The sequence below is a fragment of the Colletotrichum costaricense genome (genome assembly GCF_030867565.1).
Source record: "Colletotrichum costaricense strain IMI 309622 chromosome Unknown Scaffold_35.1, whole genome shotgun sequence".
Lineage (NCBI taxonomy): Eukaryota > Fungi > Ascomycota > Sordariomycetes > Glomerellales > Glomerellaceae > Colletotrichum > Colletotrichum costaricense.
Window position 1 is genome coordinate 146,626 of NW_026848264.1, and position 25,893 is coordinate 172,518.

At 45.1% G+C, this 25,893-nt stretch overlaps 10 protein-coding genes across 10 annotated transcripts; 7 read left to right on the forward strand and 3 right to left on the reverse strand.

The window, feature by feature from the left end:
- Positions 1 to 1,379: 1,379 nt before the first annotated feature.
- Positions 1,380 to 2,075, forward strand: CCOS01_16911 (uncharacterized protein; the record flags this gene model as incomplete). Its single annotated transcript, XM_060465046.1, has 2 exons — positions 1,380 to 1,445; positions 1,587 to 2,075. The coding sequence occupies 2 exons, from the start codon at positions 1,380 to 1,382 to the stop codon at positions 2,073 to 2,075; spliced, it is 555 nt and encodes a 184-aa protein (XP_060304411.1).
- A 2,670-nt stretch (positions 2,076 to 4,745) lies between these two features.
- Positions 4,746 to 7,168, forward strand: CCOS01_16912 (uncharacterized protein; the record flags this gene model as incomplete). Its single annotated transcript, XM_060465047.1, has 2 exons — positions 4,746 to 5,263; positions 5,332 to 7,168. The coding sequence occupies 2 exons, from the start codon at positions 4,746 to 4,748 to the stop codon at positions 7,166 to 7,168; spliced, it is 2,355 nt and encodes a 784-aa protein (XP_060304412.1).
- A 998-nt stretch (positions 7,169 to 8,166) lies between these two features.
- CCOS01_16913 (uncharacterized protein) lies at positions 8,167 to 8,934 on the reverse strand (the record flags this gene model as incomplete). Its single annotated transcript, XM_060465048.1, has 3 exons — positions 8,167 to 8,488; positions 8,568 to 8,652; positions 8,712 to 8,934. 3 exons carry the CDS (start codon positions 8,932 to 8,934, stop codon positions 8,167 to 8,169), a joined length of 630 nt encoding a protein of 209 aa, XP_060304413.1.
- Positions 8,935 to 12,603: 3,669 nt separating this feature from the next.
- Positions 12,604 to 14,724, forward strand: CCOS01_16914 (major facilitator superfamily transporter; the record flags this gene model as incomplete). The annotated part of the gene is made up of 8 exons (XM_060465049.1): positions 12,604 to 12,661; positions 13,029 to 13,048; positions 13,103 to 13,176; positions 13,241 to 13,330; positions 13,408 to 13,676; positions 13,727 to 13,919; positions 13,971 to 14,517; positions 14,572 to 14,724. The coding sequence occupies 8 exons, from the start codon at positions 12,604 to 12,606 to the stop codon at positions 14,722 to 14,724; spliced, it is 1,404 nt and encodes a 467-aa protein (XP_060304414.1).
- Positions 14,725 to 15,481: 757 nt separating this feature from the next.
- Positions 15,482 to 15,727, reverse strand: CCOS01_16915 (uncharacterized protein; the record flags this gene model as incomplete). The annotated part of the gene is made up of 1 exon (XM_060465050.1): positions 15,482 to 15,727. One exon carries the CDS (start codon positions 15,725 to 15,727, stop codon positions 15,482 to 15,484), a length of 246 nt encoding a protein of 81 aa, XP_060304415.1.
- A 1,581-nt stretch (positions 15,728 to 17,308) lies between these two features.
- CCOS01_16916 (uncharacterized protein) lies at positions 17,309 to 17,551 on the forward strand (the record flags this gene model as incomplete). Its single annotated transcript, XM_060465051.1, has 1 exon — positions 17,309 to 17,551. One exon carries the CDS (start codon positions 17,309 to 17,311, stop codon positions 17,549 to 17,551), a length of 243 nt encoding a protein of 80 aa, XP_060304416.1.
- Positions 17,552 to 17,861: 310 nt separating this feature from the next.
- CCOS01_16917 (uncharacterized protein) lies at positions 17,862 to 19,306 on the forward strand (the record flags this gene model as incomplete). Its single annotated transcript, XM_060465052.1, has 3 exons — positions 17,862 to 18,735; positions 18,823 to 19,102; positions 19,168 to 19,306. The coding sequence occupies 3 exons, from the start codon at positions 17,862 to 17,864 to the stop codon at positions 19,304 to 19,306; spliced, it is 1,293 nt and encodes a 430-aa protein (XP_060304417.1).
- Positions 19,307 to 22,642: 3,336 nt separating this feature from the next.
- CCOS01_16918 (uncharacterized protein) lies at positions 22,643 to 23,153 on the forward strand (the record flags this gene model as incomplete). Its single annotated transcript, XM_060465053.1, has 2 exons — positions 22,643 to 22,700; positions 22,759 to 23,153. 2 exons carry the CDS (start codon positions 22,643 to 22,645, stop codon positions 23,151 to 23,153), a joined length of 453 nt encoding a protein of 150 aa, XP_060304418.1.
- Positions 23,154 to 23,208: 55 nt separating this feature from the next.
- Positions 23,209 to 24,289, forward strand: CCOS01_16919 (uncharacterized protein; the record flags this gene model as incomplete). Its single annotated transcript, XM_060465054.1, has 4 exons — positions 23,209 to 23,316; positions 23,365 to 23,648; positions 23,758 to 23,948; positions 23,982 to 24,289. The coding sequence occupies 4 exons, from the start codon at positions 23,209 to 23,211 to the stop codon at positions 24,287 to 24,289; spliced, it is 891 nt and encodes a 296-aa protein (XP_060304419.1).
- Positions 24,290 to 24,896: 607 nt separating this feature from the next.
- CCOS01_16920 (ricin B lectin) lies at positions 24,897 to 25,424 on the reverse strand (the record flags this gene model as incomplete). The annotated part of the gene is made up of 1 exon (XM_060465055.1): positions 24,897 to 25,424. One exon carries the CDS (start codon positions 25,422 to 25,424, stop codon positions 24,897 to 24,899), a length of 528 nt encoding a protein of 175 aa, XP_060304420.1.
- Positions 25,425 to 25,893: the final 469 nt, after the last annotated feature.

Sequence of the window (25,893 nt, forward strand, 5' to 3'; positions counted from 1 at the left end):
TTAATAAATTTATGTAATAGATTTATTTAATAAATTTATTTAATTTAAATAAAGAGTAGCTTTAAGTAATATTAAAAATAATAAAGATAAAAAGAATCTTTATAAGCTCTAATATAAATAAGAAATATTAACCTATTTAGCCCTTTTTTCAAAAAACCTCTATATTATTATTAAAATTTAAAACCTCTATAATTAAAAAAGACCGCCTCTAATTATTATAACTAACTATTATAACTACCTATATTAAATTAAATAGTAGTTTTTATATTAAAATTATTATATTATATTAAGTATATATTTAAAATATATTATATATATTATATAATTAAAAAATATACTATATTATATAATTTCTTTTAAAAACGTAATCCTATTAAGGTCGATCTTTTATACTTATAAAGCAAAAAGAAAATAAAAAAAACTATTATATATAATATTAATAAATACTCTCACTATCTCGAGAGACTAATCTCTGTTTTAAATTTTCTACCTTTTTAACTTTCCCTCTTATAAAGTTCATAACCACGTTTTATATTACTATATAACTCTTTTTATTAAAATTTATTTAATTTAATAAACATTTTAAAATCCTTAATTATTTTAAAACCTTTAAAAAACCGAAATATTTTAAAGTTAAGATTTTAAATAAGACCGATATTAACTTATTAAAGCCTTAGCCTCAAGCTATATAGGACTTTTTATCGGAATCGACTTTATCTAAAGTCGGTAATTCAGCTTTATTAAATGCACTAGAAAACCACTCGTTAATATTCTAGTCGCTGGGTGAATAAGCTCAGGCAGAAGATTTCCACGTTTAGGTATTTGAAATTTCTCAGGATCAAATGTACTCTTCATACGTTTCATGGGAAATGATCGTCGATCAAGTGGTACAAAGTATTTAGGTCTAGACGTCCTGACGTAACACGTACTCAATATTCTTTAACTAAGTTAAATTATGACGTAAAGGTAATGCCTAAAGAAGTTCTGAAAGTTTAAACATTTACTTTGGCATAGAAATTGAAAATCCTGCTCTCGAATATCCGAAGCTTTTTCTCTCCCTTATCGAAACAGGTTCGTCCATCTAGTTAATTAGCGAGACGGGCCCCTTTAGAACCTTAAATAAATCTTTCTTTCGCTTAACGCAATAAGGTTCGTGTCTCGCAGAAGAGTGCGTTATGTTGCAATACAATAATCGCTGAAATTTCAACACACCCATTCAAGCCTCCGTTATCGACTGGACTAGACGGGAGGTATATTATACCTCTATTACGCGGCGTAATAACAAGCTTGAACTACTCATACGCCGAGACCCCTTCTTGACGTTTATCTTCGCTTGAGATATCTTTTTGCCAATACTCTCGCGGAGCCGCTTTACCGTAATGAAGCTTTTCTCACTCTCAAGCCTTCTTTTTGCGACTGTTGTGCTTCGGCCTGTTTTTTGTAAAGTAAGTGTCAACTTCCCTAAGACATGACGAACACCTTAGGGGAAAGTACCCGTGCTTACGAATTGTCTTTTGCAGCTTGCGGTATGCAACCATGATGATGTGGAAGCTTCGAAGTTACTATAAGACTCACTATCTGCTTAGGGCCATAGCGCGTACGATGTCACGGAAGATGGAAATGAATATTCCGTCTTTACCAATGGTTACGAGAGAGGTCGAATCGCTGTGACTAGGGTCATCATCAAGAAGCCAAAGACACTCGAGATCAAGACGGCATATAACGGCAAGGATACGACCAACTCGAAACTACACCTTAATCAAATTCTGATGGCGCTGTGGACGGAAAAGGGAGGTTTACGAGCTTCATCTTTAAAACGCGTCAAGTTTCTTGAAGTGGCAAACGACAGTGTCAAGGCTGCCATACAAGCAGCTCGACAAGAATTGGAACTAGAGGATGTTGATGACTTCGAGTTGGACGTGGAAGACGCCGATGAGGATCTCTTGTCTAATTTCCGAAACTCTGTGTTTGGTAAGGTCGTCGCCAGATTGTGTGAGGCTTCTGGGCATACACCGGAGTCTATTTCAATTGAGCACACGGCTGGCTGGGACGATATCACCTGGGATCTCGCGTGAGACTCGCCGGCTGCCAGTTGTTTTCAGACATTTTCTTTCACTAGTGGCACCTATTCATCATAGACTTTGAGGTCTTGAGTCAACAGTGAATAAATAATGGCTGAGATGCCAGCATCAATAATTTCCAACCGGCATTCAGATGTTGACGGAAGCACACTTATTCTCAAGCCAACCACATCCGTCTATAGCAATACTCAGTGATGACACAGAACTTTCTTTTCCTGTTTTCCTGCCAACTACGTCTGACTACCTTCCATAATTTGACTGTTATGATCAAGGTAGGTATATCATATGAAGCATCAACGCGGCCGAGAAGTTAGTAGAAGATATCGAACGCAGTTTTATACTTGCCTACGATTGCTCTTGACGTGGTATACAAGTAGAAGGGCCGTTTTTATGGCTTGACTACCGTGCAGATTCATAAATCTTCGAACTGTGCAATCAAACAGTCTTATCTATACCATCTTCCGGTGCCAATTATTCGAAAGGACGGCAGTCCGAGGGCTTCTGAATAAGCTCGGAGAAGGGCTAATAAAAGCTGCCAAAGTTACATTACAGCTTCATACATTCGTTTGTCTCGCGGGCGGACCCCAAAACGGACTGCGTAGTGGTTTGGCTTATAAAGTCCCCTCGTGAGTCAGATCACCTCATGTCTCGGTGATCGCTTCAGAATGAACTCCGAAAGAAGGAAAGTTCGATGTATTGCAGCACATAATCGTTCAAGGTGTTTGAAAAGAAATAGGACCAGTCCCAGATCTCTTTAGCTCAGCTGGGGCAGACAACTCATCGGTTTCTCTTCCAATTGATCAGCTCAAGCTGGTAAACTCTTTCACTCTCAATTAGAATTTCCCTAAGCATCTTATACTCATGATCCTTGCCAATCGATAGAGAAACATTCTGCATCACCACATAAGTACATAGATTGAGCTAAGAAATTTAAGGATAGCTGCTACGAGGGCACGACCAGTAGTGCAATGCGAGGGAAAAGATGACAAGATATCACTTGAATAAGTTGAATAGCTGCTTCATTTACCGTGGCAAAAGGATTTGAAATGCAATATTTGTCAGTAAGTGAGCGCGTGTGAGAAAGAGAGAGAAGGGAGGGCTTAATGTGGGACGCGAGATCTGAAGTATGAGGTCTCGAGTCGACGATCAGTCGAGACATTAGAATACACGCACATGATAGATAGATATCACAGAAATGTTTAAACTTTCCCTTTTCCTTCCCAAGAAATACGCGAGTACTTTCCCCTTGGATACCTATTTAGGTCGCTCAGAAATTTCGGCAGAAAGATTGGCTAAGCAAAATGGGTGGTACGGCAGATGAGAGTCCTGCTACAGGTTGAATCATCTACTATTCCACCTTAATTCCTCTGAAGTTATTGCGAAAATCGAGTCAGCAAAGCACCGAAGAGCAATAACAACAGCGTGGCCTACAGGAATATGCACATAGTTCACGATTAGTATACTAACTTGTGTACGTAACCTAGGGTCAATTTAGCTATTCTTCTTGCCACATCTGGTAGAAGCCTTACTCATAATGATGAACCTAGGCCATAGAGATAGATCATTGTGGACTTCGACCCAAAAAGCAGCAGGCACAATAGTCTTTCACGCCCAAGACTTCTCATGGGGCTGAATCTGGGCACAACAAGTGGCAGAGTCATGGGCTGCAGCAACCCTCCTCACAGACGGAGAATAAAGAAGGAGACAAAACTAATCAATCAGATCATCTTGATGAAGTGATGAGCCGTCATGCTATCAAACACTGCTTTGAGAAGAGATTCCAGGATGCGGTTTTGGTGGTGCTGCAAACGCCCGAGGCCATGACTGATGTTCTGTGGTTTCCTCACTTTTTGGCCTCTTATCAAGCTTTCTTAGGTCGGAAAGCAGGGAATGATGGATTTGTATCTTCATTAAGATGAAAGAAACCTTATTACTCAAGTGGGCATTCATACACCGATGTGCTCTAAGTCCCTGACACTCCACATGACACCTAGCTGCAAGAGCTGTTGTCATCACATCTGCAGACCTACTCTAATCGGAGATCTACTCATAGAATTTCTCCTAAATCGTGATTGTACCTTAACGTCGGCGGTTCCTGATCTTTTGTGGCGAGATGTTTTTCGTCCCCGAGAAATGGCCATTCGCAGAATCACGAACTGGCTTCTACTTCTAGGCGTGGTATTTTTGGATTGGCATCGTGATGAGACGAAAGCCGGCATTATCGTAGTCAGAAACTCTTTTTTTTTTCAGGGCGAACCGAGTCAGTAGACATTACCGGACCTCCTGGCGGTCGTGTTTCTTGGCGGTCTGAAGCAAATTGAGTTTCATAATGTCGCTGTCAATCTCAGTAAGGTTTATCTATGCGCCAAGTGCTTTACTTCATTTAATTGACTTTCTGCTCAGACTTGTGTTCAAACTCTAATCGTAACATTTCCGGATCAGCTCGGTTGACTGAAATGAAAGACGAGCGAATTTCAGCGTCTCCAATGAAAGTCTAACAAAGGCCTTTGGGGCATTTGTAAGCCTGTCGTCTCATGTCATTCCCATGTGGAAGGCGGGAAAGTTCAATCACGATCAAATCAGCTCTTGGTCGCATAGGTCCTGCAACTCCATCCGATTGTGATTAGCTTTTTGTCTCAGTCTTGGTTGTCAGCAAAATCGAAAATGGCCAAACAGACCTTTCCTAGAAGTTTCGTCACCCCGAGAGTTCGTCCCAGAACTTTGCTTTTGCTGGCTTTTGCTGGCATTGTCATTCATTTTTGCTTCAAATTGAGAAACGAATCGAGTGTGCAGCTTGTCTCCTGGCACGATGTTACACACGAACCTCCTCCCGAGGGCCTTGTCGACCAACCGCCTGTCTCCTCTATCGAGCAGCCCATTTCACCTATCGACCTGTCCAAGAACAAAGACGAAGAACTGCAACAAGAAAAGGCAAAGGCATCGGAACAAGAGGCTGAGAGCTTGAAACAAGAGGCTGAAGCATTGCAACAAGAGGCGGAGGCATTGAAGAAGGAGGAGGAAGCATTGAAAAAGGAAGAAGAAGCCCTCAAACATGAAGCAGAGGCTGTAAAGCAGACCGAAAAGAAGCAGAAACAGGAAGAAGAAGCAAGGAAGCATAAGGAGGAAGAACACGAACAGAAGCTACGGGACCAGTTTGCTAGGGAATACGACGCGGCTAAGAAGTGAGTATTGTACAAACGTTCTGCCGTCATCGTATACACACACAGAGCTGACTTGACTTTGACACTAGGCTTCCCGGTAGTGGTGCGATCTATGGCAATACCTTGAACTCCCTGGTCGACATAGACAACAGAACAGATCTACATGCGGCGCGATTACGAGAATCCAGCGAGGAAGAACAGCCATATTCAAATCATCGACCTGTCCATTTCAACCCATATCCCGATTATAACGGAGAGGATTGGAAGAAGGAGAAACATCGCCCATATGTACCATGTATCGGTGCTACTGGGGAGCTTGTGGAGGACTTACTTGTGTTCAAGGGCAGGCCTGCTAAGTTTCCGAAGCCGTCCTTTGGCAGCTTCGACATTTTCAACATGGACGGCAATCTCTGCTATGAACGCGAAAGTAGACTGGGACCTTACGGCCACACATTGCAACTCAAAGCGAACAGTCTACCAGTAAATTGGGACAGCGTCGATTGGGGTAGCCTTCAAGAAAACTGCGTCAAGAAAAACGCCGCTCGTTTTGGTACTGGAAAGCCCAATGCATTTGTTGACACCGTTTATGGAACTTCTGGGACCGCTCAGAGACGAGAGGTCAGAGCAGATGGAGGGGTCATGGAGGTCCCGAACAAACTGTCAACAACATCAGCAGGGACTGAGTCCCGAACTGCTGTTCTTCTTCGCACTTTCACTGGCAAACGATATACGGAAAACGATAAACAAGCTATCAGATCGTTGATTTCTGAGCTTTCCCTCCGTTCGGGCGGCGAGTACCAAGTCTTTCTTCTATTGCACGTTCACGACCGTTCAGTCAACCTGAAGGGCGACAAGACAGCGTATCAACATGTTCTAGATGAACACGTGCCTCGAGAGTTCCACGGAATTACCAAACTATGGAACGACCAAATCGTGTGGGACATCTATACAGCTCTCACCGAAGATGACGAGAAAAGTGTTCACCATGCGCAATGGCTATCAGTTCAGAAGTTTAGCATGGATCATCCCGAATTCGATTATATATGGAATTGGGAGATGGATGTACGGGTCGTCGGGCATAACTATGATTTCTTGGAGAGTCTGAGGGGATTCGCGAGGAAGCAACCACGAAGGGGTCTTTGGGAACGCAATGAGCGTTACTACATTCCTGATCATCACGGAACGTGGGCTGAGTTCCGCGACTATGTCGAGAAGCAAACCGCTGGTACCCAGGTTTGGGGTCCACCAAGCGTACCCTTCATCAATCCGGTCGGACCGAAGCCACCTACTGGAGATCCCCGAGATGACCAATATGACTGGGGAGTGAACGAGGAAGCAGATCTGATCACTCTCGGTCCCATTTTCAACCCGATCAATAGTAGCTGGATTTTCGCAGACCACATTTGGGGCTACAAAGATCAACAGCATCCAGCAACGTCGCTACCTCGACGATGTACTATTGTTACACAATCGCGCATATCGAAGCGTCTCCTAGATATCATGCACGTCGAAAATCTTCGTGGTAACCACATCGCCTCGGAAATGACGCCCCAAACAGTTGCACTTCTCCATGGGCTGAAAGCAGTCTTTGCTCCCCATCCCACTTGGTTTGATCGACCTTGGAACGGAAAGTTTCTTGATCATTGGTTCAACCCTGGGCCAAAAGGTGAAAGTGGTGGTCAAGGGAGTGCAATGGGGTACGGGAGAGAACGCAGATACCAAGGGATTACTTGGTACTATCGTGCTGAGCCTCCTTCTAGGTTGTACAACAATTGGATGGGGTATATAGATACCGATATTGGGGGTCGGGACTGGGAAATAACCAACGGCAGACCTTGCTTGCCGCCCATGATTTTACATCCCATCAAGGATGTCAATCCAACCAGCCCGGGGTTCGCGACTAAATTCGAGCTTTTCTACGGCTAGTAACCTCCAACAAAAGAAACCATGGTGTGATGGATCTTAATCATGAATAGAACTCAATTACGAAAGGAGACCCTAGTGCTATATGTGATGAAGAGTTGTTTCCATCCTGCGAAGAGCATGGAAATTCGTGGCCGTTAAAAGACCTGTCAGACAGGAAAGGTGATCCAGTAGAAAGCACGCAGAATAAAAGTTAGGTTTAATATCATCACAGGCTTGACGCCGAGAATCGTAGATTCAAAGGACAGGAAGGATAGATGAAAGATAAAAGATGCTAAATCTTCACTTCCTAAAGTCATATTAGTTAGCCACGTCAAACCTTTTAGTGAGGTCTCCGCTATTTAATCCGCAACTTTTGCAGCACGAATAACCTTTATTTAACGAGTCTCACGGCCTATGCATGTCAGGAATGTTTTGTTACGACGCTCATTTCATCGAGGAAAGTACAGGTTGACTCCAAAAGGTCATTATGTAGTCCACGGAGTATTTGCTTGGACTATAAGTATTAAAAAGTCATCACGTAATACCAGAAACAGCCGTATAAGTATTTCACACGGTCTGGACCCCAGAGGGACAAAGCCAATGACTGGTAGGTCCACTTCGAGGTCTCATGTTCTTATGCAATATTCTGCCCATGCTTGAAGTCTCAAGGTTGAGATCATTTGCCTTACCAATATTCCCTAGCTTTATGACCATAAGTAGAAACATTGAGGGCAGATCCTTAACTGGAACTGAGACAACTACGGTAGACTATAGACATAGCACACAGTCAAACCATGAATTTGGACAGCACTGAGACTGCTTTGCACAACAAGGGCCAAGTCAGGGGTTATAGTTGAAACAATCTTTTTGCTAATCTTCCCACTTTAGTTGTTTCAATGCAGAATCGATCTTGACCATATTGAATAAGAGAAACATCCGTATTTCTGGTATTAAGGATTGTCATGCTCATAGTGGACGAGTCTTCCTTTGTCTCTGATTGAACGCGAAAATAATGCCCTCTACGGACACTTCGCAGTGGCCAGCTTAGTTGACTGTTTGACGACACCATCAAGCTCTGTGATAGAGATCTCACCCTCGCCCGGGCCATCACTACTCATGCTCAAGTAGTTATTGATGATCATAGTGAACTTGCCTCCGTTAGAGTTGCAACCAGACTGGAATTCGGTGGAAAGATTGTTGGTGAACTCGGTTGCAGCATCGATCGGTGCTTTGAAGGGCCATTCCAGGTTGATAGTTCCCCGGCTTCCTTTGAACTTGTATTGGTTCTGGTTCTTGGCCCACGCCCCTTCGGTCAATCTGACGTGTCCCTTATAGGTTCCGCTGCGAATTGTCAGTGTGTCAAACATTTCTAAAACGTTTGGCCACATAAGAGTCGCCATGTGAAGATCTTGATGCATACCTCAAAATAACCAGCTGTCTATCAGCAGCTGTCTGGATGTCGACTTCGATCTGACACTTGACCTTTACTTTGTGGTCTCCAGCCTCTGAGAGAGACATTCAGTGGTTAGTATAAGGCGCTTGCATTTATTCTCGAAAAACGTACTGATCGTGGTGTTCAAGGCTTCATATAGCACATCAAAGCTACCACTAGGGTCGAGATTTCCACTCAGGGACCCAACAGGACAGCCCTCTCCAGTGTATCTGATACCAGTGACGGCAAGAGTAGCATTATCTCCAGAAACCTGACGTCCTAGGACGTCACGTGGCGGACTGGCAACAGCAGCACCGGCAAGGAATGAAACTAGGATCGAAGATATATGGACCATGGTTGCGATGCAATCAAAAAATCTGGAAAGCCTAAGATAGTACAATATAGTATATCGTGAGGACACGAAAGATTTAGTCCTCATGAAACAATCGATCCCCAGGTTAGTACTTATAGCTCTTCAAAGAGCCAAGGAGAAATGATAATGTTCAAGGTGGCAGAAACTTAAGTTTCGGGAAGCCCGAATCTCAATTTCATCAAGTGGAGCTGACACGAACAGATCTACATTGGCCGGTTTTCACTTTCAACTACCCTTGCTAGATTCGGGATTTGTCTAATGAATTAACAAATCTTTATACAGATTCTATAGAACATAATGCCTCAGTGAGTTGGACGCCGGTGCGGTCTTAAATGTTTATTATAAAACTCGTATCATCTCTAATTTAGCAGCTAATCCCTAACCTAACACTCCTAAGATAAATATTTTCTCATTTTTACGCTTCTTTTTAATTTACAAAATTACTATTCGATTTTCTAAGACTTACTTTACCCTCGTATTAAGTTTATATTAGTCTTACGTATTAATAAGTTAATAGTTAGTAGTTAGTTCATTAAATTAAAAAAAACTTTTTAATATACTAACTAAGTTTAATTATAAGAGAATTCTACTTAAACTAATTTTAAACTAAATAAATAATATTATTATAACTTAACATAGGCTTTATACTTAAATAATTATATATATTTATTTTTATATTCTATTTTTCCTAGCTACTTAGCCAGTTCTTAATATTATTTATATAACATTAAAATATAGTATTAATAAATACTTTTACTATTTTAATAAACTATTTTTTAAATTTCCTTTCTCTTTTTTAACTTTTTCTTTAATAAAGCTTATAACGGATTTTAATTAAAATATTATTTTTAAATACTAAAATAGAGTAAGACGACTAGTCTTAGTAGTTCTTTTTTAAAGCTAATTAAGTAAAAATAATAATAAAAAAGCTAATTAAGTATTATAGCTAGTTAGTTATAATAAGTATATTAATAAAAATTAAGGCTACGAGTACTAAATAAATAGTATTATAATTATAAATAACCTTTTTAAAACTATATTTATAAGTTATAAAATAAATAAAGCTTTAATAATTAATTATAATTTAATTAAAAGGGGTTTTTAATAAAAATAGTTAAGAATAATTATAAAATTTAATACTAAGTTAATTTTAAAAAAAGCTATCAAAAGTCTATTCTTAAGCCTAGTTTAAGTTTATATTATATATATAAGTCTCGTTTTTGAATATATTTTTTATAATATTTTTATTTATTATTATTTAACTATTTATTAAATAGTCGTTTATTTTACTTATTTATAATTATCTATTTTATTTATTTACGGATTTTTATTTTTTATTTTATTATATAATTATAGTTACATAACTTATTTTATAGTTTTTTTATTTTAAAAGAAGTTATTTTACGTTCGGTTTTATATATATATAATACAATAGCTACTATTAGTCTTATGGGGCGGCCCTAGCCTTATTATATATATTAAGTCGTAATATTAAAATAAAAATAAAGAGAGGGGCCCTAATTAAAAATAGAGGTTTTAATAGCGCGCATTTTTACTTTAATTAGATATATACTTTTTAAAATTAAACTAGAGCCTTTTTAATAATTTATTTTTAAATATAATAATATAAAACGATTAGGGAAATCTATTTTTCTAATCTAATTAATATTATACTTAGTTTATAAATAGTAATTTTTCTAATTAAGGCTATATTAAGCCGATTAAAAGAGATAAAAATATTATTTTTAAAAGTATTAATAGTTCTTTTAAAGTACTATACTATAAGACTCCCTTATATTCTATATAGTTCTAATACTTAAATAATTTATTTTTAATATATAATATTATAATATAATAATAAATATATATCAAAAAGTAATATATTTAGATAAGAATTATTAGTATCATAGTCGTTTACAAAATAAAAGTAGGATTTTAATACGGTAGCTAGGCGGGATTTATTCGTAGTCTTTCCTAGCTAAACTAACCCAAATCCGGTGATACTCGAAGGGAGAAGAGCAACATTGATATAGGTGATTTGACCTTGTCTATGTCTCTCTCAAACTTTAGTTCAAGTTGCTAAAAAGGATAGCTATAAAGCGATAAAAATATATCTTAAGCTAATGTAACTTGCACGCATCTTCCAAAGTAGTTCCGACACTCTGTGTTGAAATTATTATAATCTAGGTAGGCGTTTGGCTTGCCTGCGCGCCAGTATGTTGCAGCTTGTGCACCATCACTTCCCTCTACCCCCAACCCCGAAAGTTTGTGGACTTGGCTAAGTCTGCAGGTGGTATAAGGATGACGGTAAGGCACATATATTGGCATCCAGTTGATGTTCTTGCGAAAACAGCAATGTCATTCATTGAATACTTTTGTTGGGGATGCCTGGATAATAGTAAAATCCTTGTGGAGTCGAAGAAACGTCGACTCGCACTTTGAGAAAGGAAGGCAAACGAAATTGGAGCGGACTGCCGAGCCAAGGCTCTGTCAGTGATGTTTGTTTCATTGTTTAACGCCGGTTGCGCCCTTCTATCAGTGATTGCGCCAGCCCGGCGCGACTTGGCCGGTTGGATCGTTCAGTTCATGCAGTTCCGCTAAGCCATGATCAAGCTTCCCCGTATCATAGCTGTGGCACCACCTCCTACCTACCTAATACATTGATCACCTAGCCTTCGCTGCAGAGGAAATGAGTGAGCAATTATGTAGTATGAATGGCGATGACCACGCAGAGGGATGGTCACGTATTGCAGTAATAGTAGCTGCATCACCTGACGAAATATATTCCCAAAGAATTTTTTTGAAGAAAGACAAGCTACGGGGCATGTGTGTTGGTTCATTTGAAGAGACCCCGACACAGACCAAAGACATTGCCCATGTTCGCTGATCGGTCAAGTTCGCCGCTCGGCTCGGAGGCTCGGAGATTCGGATGAAACTCCACACATTTAGATTTTAGGTTCGTAAGGTGTGGAGATACTCAATGTGCCTATAGTGAACAAAAGAAAAAGGTGGCAGCTCTCGCACCAACGATTAAATTGCTCTTCGTGTCAATTTGACAGGAGGTATACACCACTGACTAAACAATTAGCAACAGTGAAACAGGGTGAGGATTTCCAACTATTATACATGGTTAAACATCAACCTATTTCTATAATCCACACAGGGTAGTAGTGTTTATAAATCGTTGACCAACGAGTTTTGGCCGCAAAGCTCGTCAGCATGGTCTCCGCCGAGCACGAAGACGGCCACCTCGTGTTCCCGGCCATCTCTCCGATAAGTCAAAACGGCTGGTGGAAACCGTGGATCTGACTCGACTTTATCCCGACTTGACTGTGATTGCAAGGATGTGATGCTCGGTAAAGGTCGCTTATACGACAAGTTCTCCAGATCAGGAAGTCAGCCATCACTACCTCAGCAAGATTTTCCGTTCGCCTGCGAATCGAATTCTTGGCAAGGCTATCTCGGAGAAAACCCCAGCGAGCATCCTCCCGGGTCGAATTATCAGATTTTCAAGATAATCGCCAATATAGCGGGGACGCGGTTAATCATATGATCTCCACGCAAGTCGTGTTGTGATGTGGTTGACTCCCTTTTTCATTCTTCACTCACGTCAACGCCCCAGAAAAGTATTGAAGTGTAGCAATGCTGAAAATGAAGACCTCCGAAATCATGTTGACTAACAAGAGATCCGTCGGAGAGAAAGTCAGAAGTGAGTTGCGTTGCGCTGCGGTGCAGAGCTTACCTTGGAATCAGTCTGACCGGAGTCTTGCAGCTTTCTTCCTTGGAGAAGGGGCCAAAACTAAGGAAGAAAGACGACTCGTACAGAAAATCGGTGAGTCGAAATCTCCCGCTCCATGCGTTCTCTGGCTGCTACTTGATATCTGACTGATTTATCAGACTTTTTTATTTTGGTATTTGCTAGGAAGCTTGCTTGCTTGACTTCGATTGCCTGCTGATCTTCCTGACAGACATACTGTTGTCTAAGTTATTTTTTCAACTTTCTAGGTACGTTCGCTTGTCAAGTCAACCATTCTTAGAGATAATCTTCCGTTGTACTTACTTGCCTACGGATCGAGCCGCCTTTGCCAACGCCTATGTAAGTCAAAGACGTCTTCCTGATCTCTCCGAGGTGTACTGAATTGTTTGACAGGTTGCCGGGCTGCGCGAGGCTCTTCACATGTCAGGACATGATTACAACACTGTTCTTTCGGTCACAACTGCGGGGTAAGTTACTTCATGACAACATGGCATTGGCGATAGCATCTGGCAGTAACTAACATTACGGAAGCATGGCGATTGGTCAAATCCCTCACGGGCTGATTATTCAAAAGGTCCCGCCAAGAATCTGGCTTCCGTCGATGGTTGTAGTTTGGGCTGCGTAAGTGACAACCTGAAGCATCTCACTCAAATTTTACACGTGGAACTTCGAAAATTAAAAGCTGATGTCAATAAAAGGTTGACCATGGTCAGCGCTACAGTCAAGACCGTAACACAACTGTGTGTCGTTCGGTTTTTCCTTGGATTAGCTGAAGCTAGCACATATGCAGGGACTATTTACATCATTGGATCATGGTATACCCCTAGCGAAATTGCAAAGAGAACGGCCATTTTCACTGCTTCTGGTCAAGTCGGGACCATGTTCGCGGGAGTTATGATGGCAGCCATCTACAAAGGCATGGGTGGACTAGGTGGCCTCGGAGGCTGGCAGTGGGTGTTCCTCATTGGTAAGATACTTCCATCAAAGTCAAAGTGAAGCTCGCTAAGTGGCTCCAAGATGGCATTATCACTCTTCCAGTCGCATTCTTCGGTTTTTACTACTTTCCTGATATTCCAGAGAACACTCAGGCATTGTACTTGAGTAACTCAGAGAAGAAGCTGGCGGTCAGCCGCCTCCCGCCTATTAAAGAAGGAGGGCATAGTATCAGTCCCATATCACTGATGAAACGATTGGCTATGTCACCCACTTTGTAAGCTTTGTAAGCGCCATTGCAATTTGAATTCAGCTGACACTGCATAAGCTGGATTCTCTTATTTTGGTCTCCAGTATGCGCCACCTTGGAAGCTTGGGCAGTTCAAAACAACTTTCTCATTTGGCTCAAGTATCAATCGTCCCACTTCTCACAGACCCAGATCAACACGTATCCTCTCGGGGTTCAAGCTGTTGGGATTGTTTCGAACATGTTTGCTGCTTGGCATATGGATGTAACTGGCACTCGCATCCCCATGGCTACTCTGGCAATCGTTCTACAGCTAGTCTGTGCCATCTTACTGATCATACCCAATATTCCTTTTGCTGGCACATTCTTTGCTTTTTATCTTTCCGGTACTGCTTATATGGTCAACCCTCTCATTTTTGGGTGGGCAAGTATCATCCTTCAGAGGAGTGGCGATGACGCTGTGCGCAGCGTCACGGTTTATTGCATGAACGTTGGGAGCTTGACTCTCTATACGTTCTGGGGCATCGTGTTTTATTCTGCCGATGAAGCACCATACTGGCGGAAAGGGTGCATAGTCATGATAGTTTGCTGCTTCGTCATGCTTGGCTACATGTGGGCAGTTTGGAAAGTGAGTTAGACTACAAAAGGCCAGAAATCTCGATATATGCTAACATATGTCTAGCTTGACAAACACACTTTCGAAAAGTTCGCCCAGCCAGTATCTCAAGACGCAGAGGCTGAGACTCCTGTGTCGGAAGTTATGTCTGGGGTTCCAATAAGTGATGGCCAGGAAATTCAGAAGAGAATTGCCCCAGAAAAGGTACCGGGCATTTAACAACAGCGGTGGCATACTGTACGTGACATGATAGCTAGCCTAGTGAAGGTACTGCGGCTTTGGTGAAGATCATTCTCGTGTATGATTCTGAAGAAAAGAAAGCCGTGCTTCCAATCATATTATGCCAGAAGGGTGGCGTATAGAATGCAATCCTCTCTCCCTTTTCAGAGCTATAGTTGGCTCAATCACATGACGTTGCTCATCTCTGCGGCACTTTGCTTGAGCTGTGTTGAACCTAGTCCCGTCTACTGTTTGTACTTATAGGTAGACTGTAGTTATTGGGATCTCAGCATGAATTCTCGACTACTCTATGAAGAAGGACACTGACTCACTTAAGTATTCCTCTACTTAGACGTGGGAAACCTGATTCCTAAACGCCGCTTTGCGAAGCTCTGAATCATGCGTGGCTGATGAGACTCTTTCAAGTGGTTGCCTCGAAAGTTATTCGACATCGAGTAGCAGAAAGGCTAGGGCGTGCAATCTTTTTCAATTCGTTTAAGCCATGAATATGAGGCTGATCTCGCCATGAGAATCCTAGAAAAGCAATATTGTTGACGAGTCGTGTCCTGTAGACATGAGTTCTGGGTCAAAGTTTCGTTCATGGGTAAGGACATCGGAGGAGTAATACTATTTGATGGCAGTCTCGAATAACATTACGTTTGTCATACTATCCTAGCTGTAGCACGGGAAGCAAACCCGGGCACATATCTCGATGTAACGTAGTAGAAAGTGGTTTGTAATCGTATCTGAATGCATGTCATTGCCAACGTGCGTGTTGGTGAAAAGCAATCACAACCCAAGTGAGGGCGGCAGCTGCACAACTGTCAGCCTCACGGCCGTCACTTGCATTCGACTCTAAGGAACAAAAATCTCTTACATTCCGCTGTCTCACTTCACCCAGGTAGATACTACCTATGTATGCTTTCAAGCGCGGGTTCTGGATGCCATTGCTAGCGATTGGTATGTGCCTTAACCAGCGGATTACGGCGTAGTAGACCCGCATGAGAATCAAGAGGCAAAGTGTCAAAAAGTTCTTCCATCAGGTAGCCATGATGCAAACGCGCGGGGCTCCCCTGTGATTGTGTCAAAGGGGGGGGGGGGGGGGGGGGGGGGGTTTTACCTTAAAAGGGCCCCTTGCCTTTGGGTCAAAAAAAGGGAGAAAATTTAAAAGGGTGGGGGGTGGGGGGGCAGGGGGGGGGCGGCGGGCGTGGGGGGGGGGGGGGGGGGGGGGGGGGGGCAGGCAGGATTTAACCTTAAAAGCGACCATGCCTGTTGGTCTCAATCAAGTGAGAATATGTACATGGTTGGATGCAAGGGGCATGCAGAACAGTCCCTTTATTCTGGTTCAGAGACGGGGTCAGGGAGATAACGCCCATGCGAAAAGGATGAAGTTCCATCCACTATTCGTAGAGAGCAAACTGAAAACCCAATGGACAGGAATCGTTCTTCGGAAGAGAAGGCTTGGTTTTCTTTTAAGAAGATGTTCATGTGTCTTTGCGCCAAGTTACTTCACCAAACAACCGCGATATGGCCTTTGTGGGCTGAAGGAGGGGGCTGGTACGGAGTATCCATTCCCAGGACTGTACATAATCACGTGAGTGAAAAGTTCCGAGTCTTGATGGAAACGAGGAGACAGAGAGGAGGGGGAAGGGGGTGGCGAATGGTACAGGGAAGGGAAAGAGCCACAAGCACAAGGTGAGATAGGTATTGCCAGGACTGCATAGGCGGGATTGAAGTGGAGAGTGAGATCTGAGAGTGAGATTTGGGAGTGAAATTTGAGGGTGAGACTTGAGAGTGAGACTGACAGGAACAAGAAGAGAGGAACTGTTAAGTCCATTGCACCTAAGGCGCCCAAGCTACGTACCCACCGCCACGAAGCAGAAAGGTAAGGTACGTACCTGCCTGAGAAAGGCACGGAGCACATGCCTACTCCGTACACACTCACGGTAAGGTAGGAAAGGTGACTCCAGGCTTCTCATCAGGGTGACAACGGCGGGAAGCCGCAAATTAGCCGTTGAGCGGACCTGGCCGAAATGGACCGAATTAGGGAAGCCAATGAGAAGTCGTTTTCGTCAGCAGACTGGGTGGCTCGTAACCGCCCGGACTTTGATTGGGGGAAATCCCTGCCGTTAGGACCGAGAGTGGATCTTCTTGTTGTACGTACCTCGTGTAGGGGAGGTGAGAGATGGAGAAGGACGCGTCCAGACCGCCGTGAGCCGTCATGCCACGCTGCATCATCCATGTCATTTCTTCCTGTCCACGCTATTACTACTATGGTAGCCGCCAAACAAGGCACAAGAGTCAAAGCTGCTTCGTACATACGGAGAGCCAGTAGTGAATGATACGTACAGATACAGACTGGAGTTAGGGCTCACAGGTTACGGAAACTGAAGCACATTTTAGAAAGATGTCCATAGCCCCGACTTTTCACCGTCTGTGATCTATCCTAAAGAGCACCGGCCAATACCCAAGGTAACTGCCAACTGGCGGTGGTGGTAGTGGTGGTGTTGGTGATTGATGGTGCTCCGCCCCTCGTCACAGTCTCCGGCCCTAGCCTATCCTCGAGCCCACATTCGACAAGCCCATGTCTCCGTCTATTGCTCCAGTCCAGTCCAGCCCAGTCCAATCCAGTTCAGTCCAGTCCAGTCCTGGCAACTGGTTACCGCTGAGGAAAGACACATGGAGAGGAGAGAGAGAAGGAACAAGAGAGAAGAGGAGAGGAGACTGGACGTGCAGAGGAGGCGAGGTGAGGCGAGGCGAAGCCAAGCGAGCGCAGCCAGGCTCATGCGAAAGGAGTGAGTGGGCGCTTAGCTTACGGATGCCTTAGCTTAATTACTGTACGGAGTACGTACGGGTACGAATACAGCAAGGTAATTATGGTTGCTTTGCTCTGCTCTGCTCTGCTCTGCTTTGCTTTGCTCTGCTCTGCTCTGCTTTGCTTTGCTCTGCTCTGCTCTGCCTTTGCTTCGCCTTGCTTGAAAGAGGCTGAAAGTTGGAGCCTCCTCCACGTGTCAAACGCCATCCCGTCTCGTCTCCGCCTCCTTGGGTTTTCCCCTTACTCGCCCGCTCGCGCACCCGGCGGAAGTGTGCAGTGTGTGGACGCGGACGTGGACTGTTGGAACTGGAAGTGAGACACGATGCGGATGCCCGCCAACGCCAACGCCAAAGCCGTCGCCGTTGCCGTCACCGTCGCAGCCGACAACCGGCCGGTCGTTGCCGCGGCTGGTGCTGCTGGTGCTGCTGTTGTTTCTTCACCCTCAGAGATTCTTCAGCCTCCTCCTGCTCCTCCGCCTCCACTTCCTCCGCCCTCAGTCCCGTCCATGTCGTTGCCGCTGGCTCGCCCGTCGCGCCATGACACCGCCCATGCTACCGGCCGCCTCGAACCTTATTCCTTCTCTGTCAACCATCCGCCGCCGCCAACCTACTACCGCCGCCTGGCTGCCGGTCCAGCTCCGGCTCCGCTGTCGGGTGTGCCTTCGGCTTCCACGCCGGGTCCTCCCGCTGCAACCGCTGCAGCCTCCCGTCATGACGCGCTCAGATTTCCTCCATCGCCCTCGCCAACACCCTCGCATCCCGCCACCTTCGGCGTCCTCGGCGGCAGCAACCACGACAGAAATCACAGTAATTCAAGCTTCGTTAGCAATGCCAGCCATGGCTATGCCACTCTTACCCCGCGTTCCGATCCCAAGCCCAGCCGCTGTTCCGTCATGGACCTTCAGAATGTGCTGTGCGACCCGGATGACGATGTGAACATGTCTTCGTCGCGCTCGAGTCACCCCCCTACGCCCCCCCATCTTGCTGATGTACTTAACCCTCCCGCCTCGAGTTCCATGCCCGCCTCTCCAACGTCGGATTCCTTGGAGCCCCTGACATTTGTCGCTCGTCCGAATCCCTCTCACGTCGTCATGACTACGAGGCCTCAATTGCAGACTTCTCAACCCCAGCACGCGGAGCCTGGCTGCAAGACCTGTCAAATTCGTAAGATGCCTTGTGATGAGGGGCGTCCCTCATGTAAGTTTGTACCTCGCTGAATTAGTCGCGTCTATTCGTCGATCAATGGCTTTCGTGGTCCGAGTCTCCGTCTGACAAGCTCAACAGGCCAAAACTGCTCACGCATGGGCATCCATTGCTTGGGCTATATTTCTCCGAGTCATGCCAGCACCCAACAGGCGTCGGACCGTTCCGTGCCCAGCGTTAGTGCCAACGCCAGACGCCAGGATCAGGAAGAGTATCTCTTCTTCCTCCTTGATCATTACCGACACACCAAACGCCACTGCATGTGGGAACTCATCACCCTCGATTTCAATGAGCATTTTTCGTGTAACATGCGTAAGGAGGCTCTACAGATGATCAAACGCCGAAGATTGAAGGACAAGGAGTAAGTCGTTCATGATAACCATGATTTCTGTCCGGGCGCCTATATGTAGCTAATACGATTCTTAGCACTCGGGAAGCTTCACCAAATGATGTCTTGGGCAATGCGCAACGTCACAAGGTTAAGAGAGGCCGCCGACCGAAATCTAACGTCCCTTCTCTGCAGTCAAATGGGGATGGGCACGGCAGCGAGTCTGCCGCCGGGTGAGACAGCAAGACAACTCATTCTCGTGACGTCATCTATACTGAATGGCCTATCTCGCCACTCCTCTTGGCCTCTATCTGCTCTGGGCCAGTCGGTCAACGCACCAATTTGAGTGGCGTATCTAGCGGTTGTCGGCCAGTCAGCTAGAACGCCCACCTATCGAATCTAGATGGGGTTCATTCCGGCATGATCTAATATCACAAGCCGAGCGTTTCAGAAAGAAGGCTCTCAACACCTGAAGACTGGTCTTAGCTGGATCCAAGATCAAGGTAGCAGACTAGTACAATTATCCAGTCTCTGCAAGTTCTTGTCCAGCAACCTCCGGAAACCTACCTATAAGGACTCGGTCAAGGCAGCGTGAGAGACAAATCTTGCCACTCCGTCGACTCTATTATTCGTTATCCTCCATCATCCACTTGGCTTACAATGCGTCCCAGGGCGCTGGCTCTCTGAGGGTGCACTGCCAGGAACAATCAGGCGGTGGCCAATTGCAGGATCAAGGGACCTCTCGAGACTGCCATGGGTGCATCGAAGCCAGTTCTGTATTCATTCGCCGAACATTCGCAATGTACGGCAATGTACGGCAATGTTTTAGAGGTTTCACCGAGACCCAAAGCCAATGTCTGCCCGTAGCTAGCTATAGGGTCTGGTCCCCATGGCTTCAGAGATCTACCCGAATGCTCCGCATCTAGAGGTTAGCAGAAGACATGATGCAGACTTGGCTTGGCATTTCTTCAACCCAAGTCGGTGTGCGTTGATTTGCGCCAAGGTTCGGAGGCGACGAGTGCGATACCGACCTCGACCGGTCACCGTAATTCACTGTCAATTCTCATACGATGCCCGCGTAGATCACGGAGGGCTACTGAGAGCACGTAGGCTCGGCTGTTTGGGGTTTTGACTGTCCATATGACATCACCAACACTCGGAAGACGTCTCACTCGCGAATCCAGCCAGCCTTGAGTCGATCACGAGGCATTCAAGGCCACTCATATCTTGCCTTCTTTCTTTGTACATCCCTGTGAGAAAACAGTTCCTCGAACGTCGCAGCCGGGTTGGCGGGCCGTCGTTCCTGCTGGCTACTGACGGGAGAAGGCAGCCTACGATTTTGAACGCCTCTTTAGTCACAGCACCCATATATGAGATCGACAGTATGCTCTCGAGTTTCTCAAGCGGAGCTGCTTTCGCCCCCGAGACTTCTTGCACAGGGCAGGGGCCAATAGCATCGACAATGATGTCTCACCTTGGTGAACGATGATCTCCTGTCCACCTTGGCGCGAGTTTGACGCAAGGGAGTTCGGGCAACAGTAGAACCTCACACAAGAGAGCATAAATATGTAGTAATGCGATTGTACTTAGGTGACAAACTCATCACTATGGCAGACTAGATTAGCGAGTTAAATTAGCAGCTTAGATGAGCAGCTCACACCATAGTGTGCGCATTAATAAGCTTCGCTTTTGATGCGGCCATCAGGTGGTCGCCCTAGAGGAATATTACTAAACCAGAGATCATGCAGTTGTCTGCCTGTGCCGCGTGCACTTTGTTTTGCATTTTGTCAACTTTTTTGGGCGAATAATCCAAATACTCCTCTCTCTTGCTCTCGATCACGAGTGGATCTTAGTAGAAAGTAATACCTAGATAAGGGTGGCCGTTGAGAAGCACTTATTCACTTCACTTCGTCTCTTTCCTTCTTTTTTTTTCTTAGACTTTGTCGTTCCCTTGGTTCTATTACCAATTGAACCCATGTAAACTTACGAGAGATTCCGTTATTTTGTGGTCAATAAAAATGGCGTATTCACTTAGTCTCGCGTGCTGTAGGAGCACGATAAGCTGTTGTGTTCACACTGTTGGATATGCCGTAGCGCACTGATCAGCCTTTCGGATTTAAGGTACGTCAAGCAATACCGACATTGCTTCAGCCACAAATGATGTATGCTACGATAGACCTTAAACTTGATGCGGCTGTTATATTGGGAAACTTCTAGAATCAGCTGAGACTTTTAAGAAATACTTCGTGAAAGGGGACATGCAGTCAGTATTATCCAACAGCGCCATGCATAGGGAAGCACGACAGCTGAATCTTTGATCATTTCACTTTCCACTCGCAACGACTACGACCAATCAAATTGTGCATTCGAAAAGCGCACGAAACATTCAATATGAGCATCGCATTCAATTTACAAGCGATGATACGATTTCCAATAGATCTCATAAGTCTTTTTCAGTTTCATCCCCGAACGTGATATTTGACATTATGAGCTAGGATCATAAACGCTTGGCTACATAGGGAATCGGCTTGATGTGATACCACCCCGTACGGTTCTTATCAATGTAGCCACTGATAGTGGGTGACACAGGTCCCAGTGTACCTAGAACATGGAACCGCTCATCTCAACTCATCTCATGCAATTTTCTAGCACTTACATTTACAGGGTTCTGGTTCCGTCTATTACCTTGTGCAGAGGCATATAGTCTCAATAAGAGGGGGAATCGGGGCACCCAGCACACCGGTCAACTAAGTAGGCTACCATAATTTGACGGTTGGAACAAGCACTTGATCTGATACCATTGATTTATATCCTGACTACATTGTGGCCATCGCTCAGGAGCTACAGCTAGCGGCATGAGGCGACATGCAGAATGCCACTTAGCCATCCACAGTCGTAGTGAAGGATCTCATACAGATCTTTAGGTCGTCTCGTGGACCTAAATTGACATGTTTCCGGCGTCCTTCGACTAATCTCCTGAAGTTCGGTACTGAGAAGGTGCGGGGTAATTATTACGGAATCGATTCACATGCGGGCGGGTGGGTTCCCTTTGTTTCCTAACGCTGGTCTCACTTAACCTCCTTTTTAAGGACTAGCCTGGCTAGCCTGGGATCTCGGGTCTCATTGAAGGAGGCGAGTGGCGTTGAGTCCCAAGAAACATCGAGCATGAAGCCGCCCAACGCAGTTTCTCCTCAAACAACTGATTTCGAGAGAAGAAATCGCCACCTGAGCAACAATTAATGAGACTATTCATGTCTAAGATCCCACGTATGATCTATTGTATCTCGCCTTTGCATGACTCAGCCTCAATAATGCTTCAGTTGAGCAACCTAACTCAGAATGGTATCCCGCAAGCCCCGGCCCTATCGACCTAAGATAAGAGGTCGGTACTTCTTCCAGATTCGCCGTCTTATAATACCCATCTAGCTCCTTGAAACTGATCGATATCGGCGGCAGGTTGCTACGAATGCTCGAAGCGTCGGATCAGCTGCGATCGCGCGGAGCCTGAATGTGAGAAGTGCTCCAGGAAAGGGTTAAAGTGCAGCGGTCTAGGGGTTCGACATCGATTCAGCGATGGGGCGGCATCGCGAGGCTTTTGGAGAGGCAAAACCGTTCAGCAAGCATACGAACAGTGAGTGCAAACACGCGATGTCGTTGGCTGAGAATGTTGGGAAGTAACCACTTAAAAGACCACGAGACCACGAACGGGGCTACCATAGTGTACAAATATGGCGCACAACAAGAAAAAGGCACTTCTCCCCGACTTCAGGTCCGGTCGGCATGGCACAAGGTCTGGGACCAGCTACCGTCTACTCTGGATTATTCCCACCAGCTAATGATGTGCGAGAATTCAGCTGAGCCAGCTCACGTAGAGTCCGACGGTGCTACTATTGTGCCCTCCGGACGGCATGAAAACACCGTTCGTAATATTATTCTCGAGAGTTTAGACAGGCCTGCTACTCTATGGTCCGAGATGGAAGCCGCTGCCACCCGCTGTTTCACTCATCAACCAACCTCAAGCAACTTGACCCCTTGGGAGACTCATTTGCTGTCGTATTGTAATGACATGATATTCTTTCTGTAACTATAACGCGCTGCTAACAATCACATCTCCAGTCTCAGCCCACATTGCGGTAGAAATGGTGGCCGCGGATGGTCACCATAACGGCTGGCGCCACCTTGTTCTACCTATCGCTCATATGGATCCCTTAGTATTGAAATCCGTGCTCGCCGTTTCTTCGTTTCATTTAAGTAATCAAAGACGTACGGCCGAGTCTGAGGGCAACACGCACCAGGTCACAAGGTCAAGGCTACACAACACGTCGGTGGTTCCGATGCAGCTATACGCAACAACAATTCATGATCTAGGAAGACGACGTGACCTCGAAGCCCATGATCGTTCAAGTAAGATTCGCACATTAGTCGTCATACTTGTCCTACTTGTTTCCGCCATGGTGACAGGATCGGATGACTTCCCAATGTTGTTTCGTCTCCTAGAATCTGCACTGGCAACTATTGGTGGAGAAGACTCTCTGGGACACGATGAGCTTTCAGCCTTTATAATGCGCCAGGTTTACAAGTAAGTGACTTAGATTCGATTATCTCGTGGTAAGGTAGGGAGACCAGGTGCTCGGTGGCACAGCCGGAAGTTTCCCTTTTGAACGGTAAACTAATTTGTGGCCTGGCAGATTACGCGTATATTCAGCTCCTCTTCTGAGCGAGGATAGTGGCATTCTGACTCTATCTTCACGAAAGCAAGTCACTAGAGCATTCGAATGCATGAAATACTGCTCGCAGCAGCGACCAGAGCATTCGGAGACAGTATCGCGCATTATGAATCTAGTTCAGCAGTCGCACAATATCTATCTCCACAGAGCAGGTACTAGTGTGATGATATCACATTCTGCCGTAATCAGTCTTGATAATCACATGAAGAAATCTGTCGAGAGAGTGCAATTGTTCATCGAAACTTTCCAATCATTCCCCGCTGACTCACCAGGAAGAGAAGTGTTGGTTTGGGCATTCTTTGTGGTAGCTTCAGGATGCATGACGGATGAGCATAAGGACTTTTTCAGAATCACTCTACGTGAATGTCACCAGAAGAGTCGTTTTGAGAACATCTTAAAGGCTCTTAATCATCTAGAAAGAATCTGGGATCGTCAGCTCTTTGGACTTCGCTGGGCTTCTCAGCTCCCTGAAGCTCGTTTGCTCATCATGTAAGGAAGCTATTTGACTGTCTGGACAAGTCAAGTAAGGTGTGGGACGAGGCAGAGGATTGCATAGCTTGAGGTATTTTGGAGGATGTGTATATGATGTTTGGAACTTACATTCTAAATGGGGTTTACGGCGTAGTAATACGCACAACATACACGGGAACAATGATTTTCGGAGTATATCGATGGCTTTTTCGCGATAGGCAGAGCAAATATTGAAACTAGAATAGCTAGAAGTATACTCCTTGCTCAAGGGCTGACGCAGCCTATTCCCCGTTATCAGTAGGAGGCTCATCTCTTATTCTACTTCTGTGCGTGACTAGGCAATTCGAAAAATGCAAATACAGAGAACAAAGGCATCATTGATCTAATTTCCCGTGCCTCAGAACGTCTGATTGCACTTGGTAATACTGTTGACCCATAGCCATAGCTCATTTTCGATCGAGTAAATAGGTGGAATATTCGTCAATTTGATTCTAATGTCACTTGGATTTCATACTAAGCCCCAGAAAATCCAATGATACAAGACGCGTTGGCGAAAAAGACGATAGCTGCAGACAAGGATGTCTTCGACAGTTTAGACCAAACTCCTTCGTCAAATACGCTAACACCAGCTACATGCCATCCCGTATCATAGCATTTATGAGTTGGACATGGCGGTTGGCGTTTGTCTCACTCCACTCAGTATCGTAGTTCAGCCCATAAGGCCAAATGTGCGAACCACCACAGTTGATGACTGCTCCTGAGCCATCCCACGACCGTAGTAATGGCAGCGCAGTGGCCCAATCTCCAGCAGCGCACTTTCGATCGAACGCAGCAGTTTGACCAACTCCCAGAGTATGAGAGACCTCATGAAGGGCCGTTCTCTCATTCATATATGCTCGGTTTGAGCCAAATCTGACGTCGCCGTTGTAATTTGCCTCCGCAGTTGGTACGCCAGGAGTATAGTAAACGCGCAAGTTCTTTGTTGCGCTTCCGAGGCGAGAATGACGGGCAACAGCAAGACGCATTGCAGCTTCGATTTTGTTATAGGCGTCTGTCTGATCCGCCGTAGGGCTTGCGGCCTTCTCGAGGCTCCAAGTGATTGCGCTCTGCACAGCTGCGGCGTAAGTTGCAGCTGTCATGAGAAGAGACAGCTTCATGGTGGTAAGTTTGTGACAAAGTTTCTCTCCAATGATTGGCAGTGTATGTTGACCGATGCTCTACAAGAAGGAGGAGTGACTCGTAAGTTGTGTTGTTATGAGCGCCACTCGAAAGAGTGAAAATGACATCTTCTTATACCTCTTCAGTTTTGCGGGCTCGGCTCTCATCTCGGACTTGATTGCAAGAGTCCCAGGTAGTTTTTCGTAAGGAAATGCTGATTTGCAGATTTCGGTGCCGTGGACTGGCGACAATGCTAGCCTCGCTTCGCATCCCTGGATGGTGTGATTCGACGCACATGGGAAAGGTCCCGGATTTGAATCACCCGGCGAGTATGACACCGAGCGCCCAATAGAGATACTTGGCCCGAGAAAGGCCCCTCAATTGTGACATATTTAACCCATTTCCCCGCAGGCGTCAAGCTCAACTGCCGTTCCAAGACTATGTTTCCGGCGAGCCATCTAGGATCGT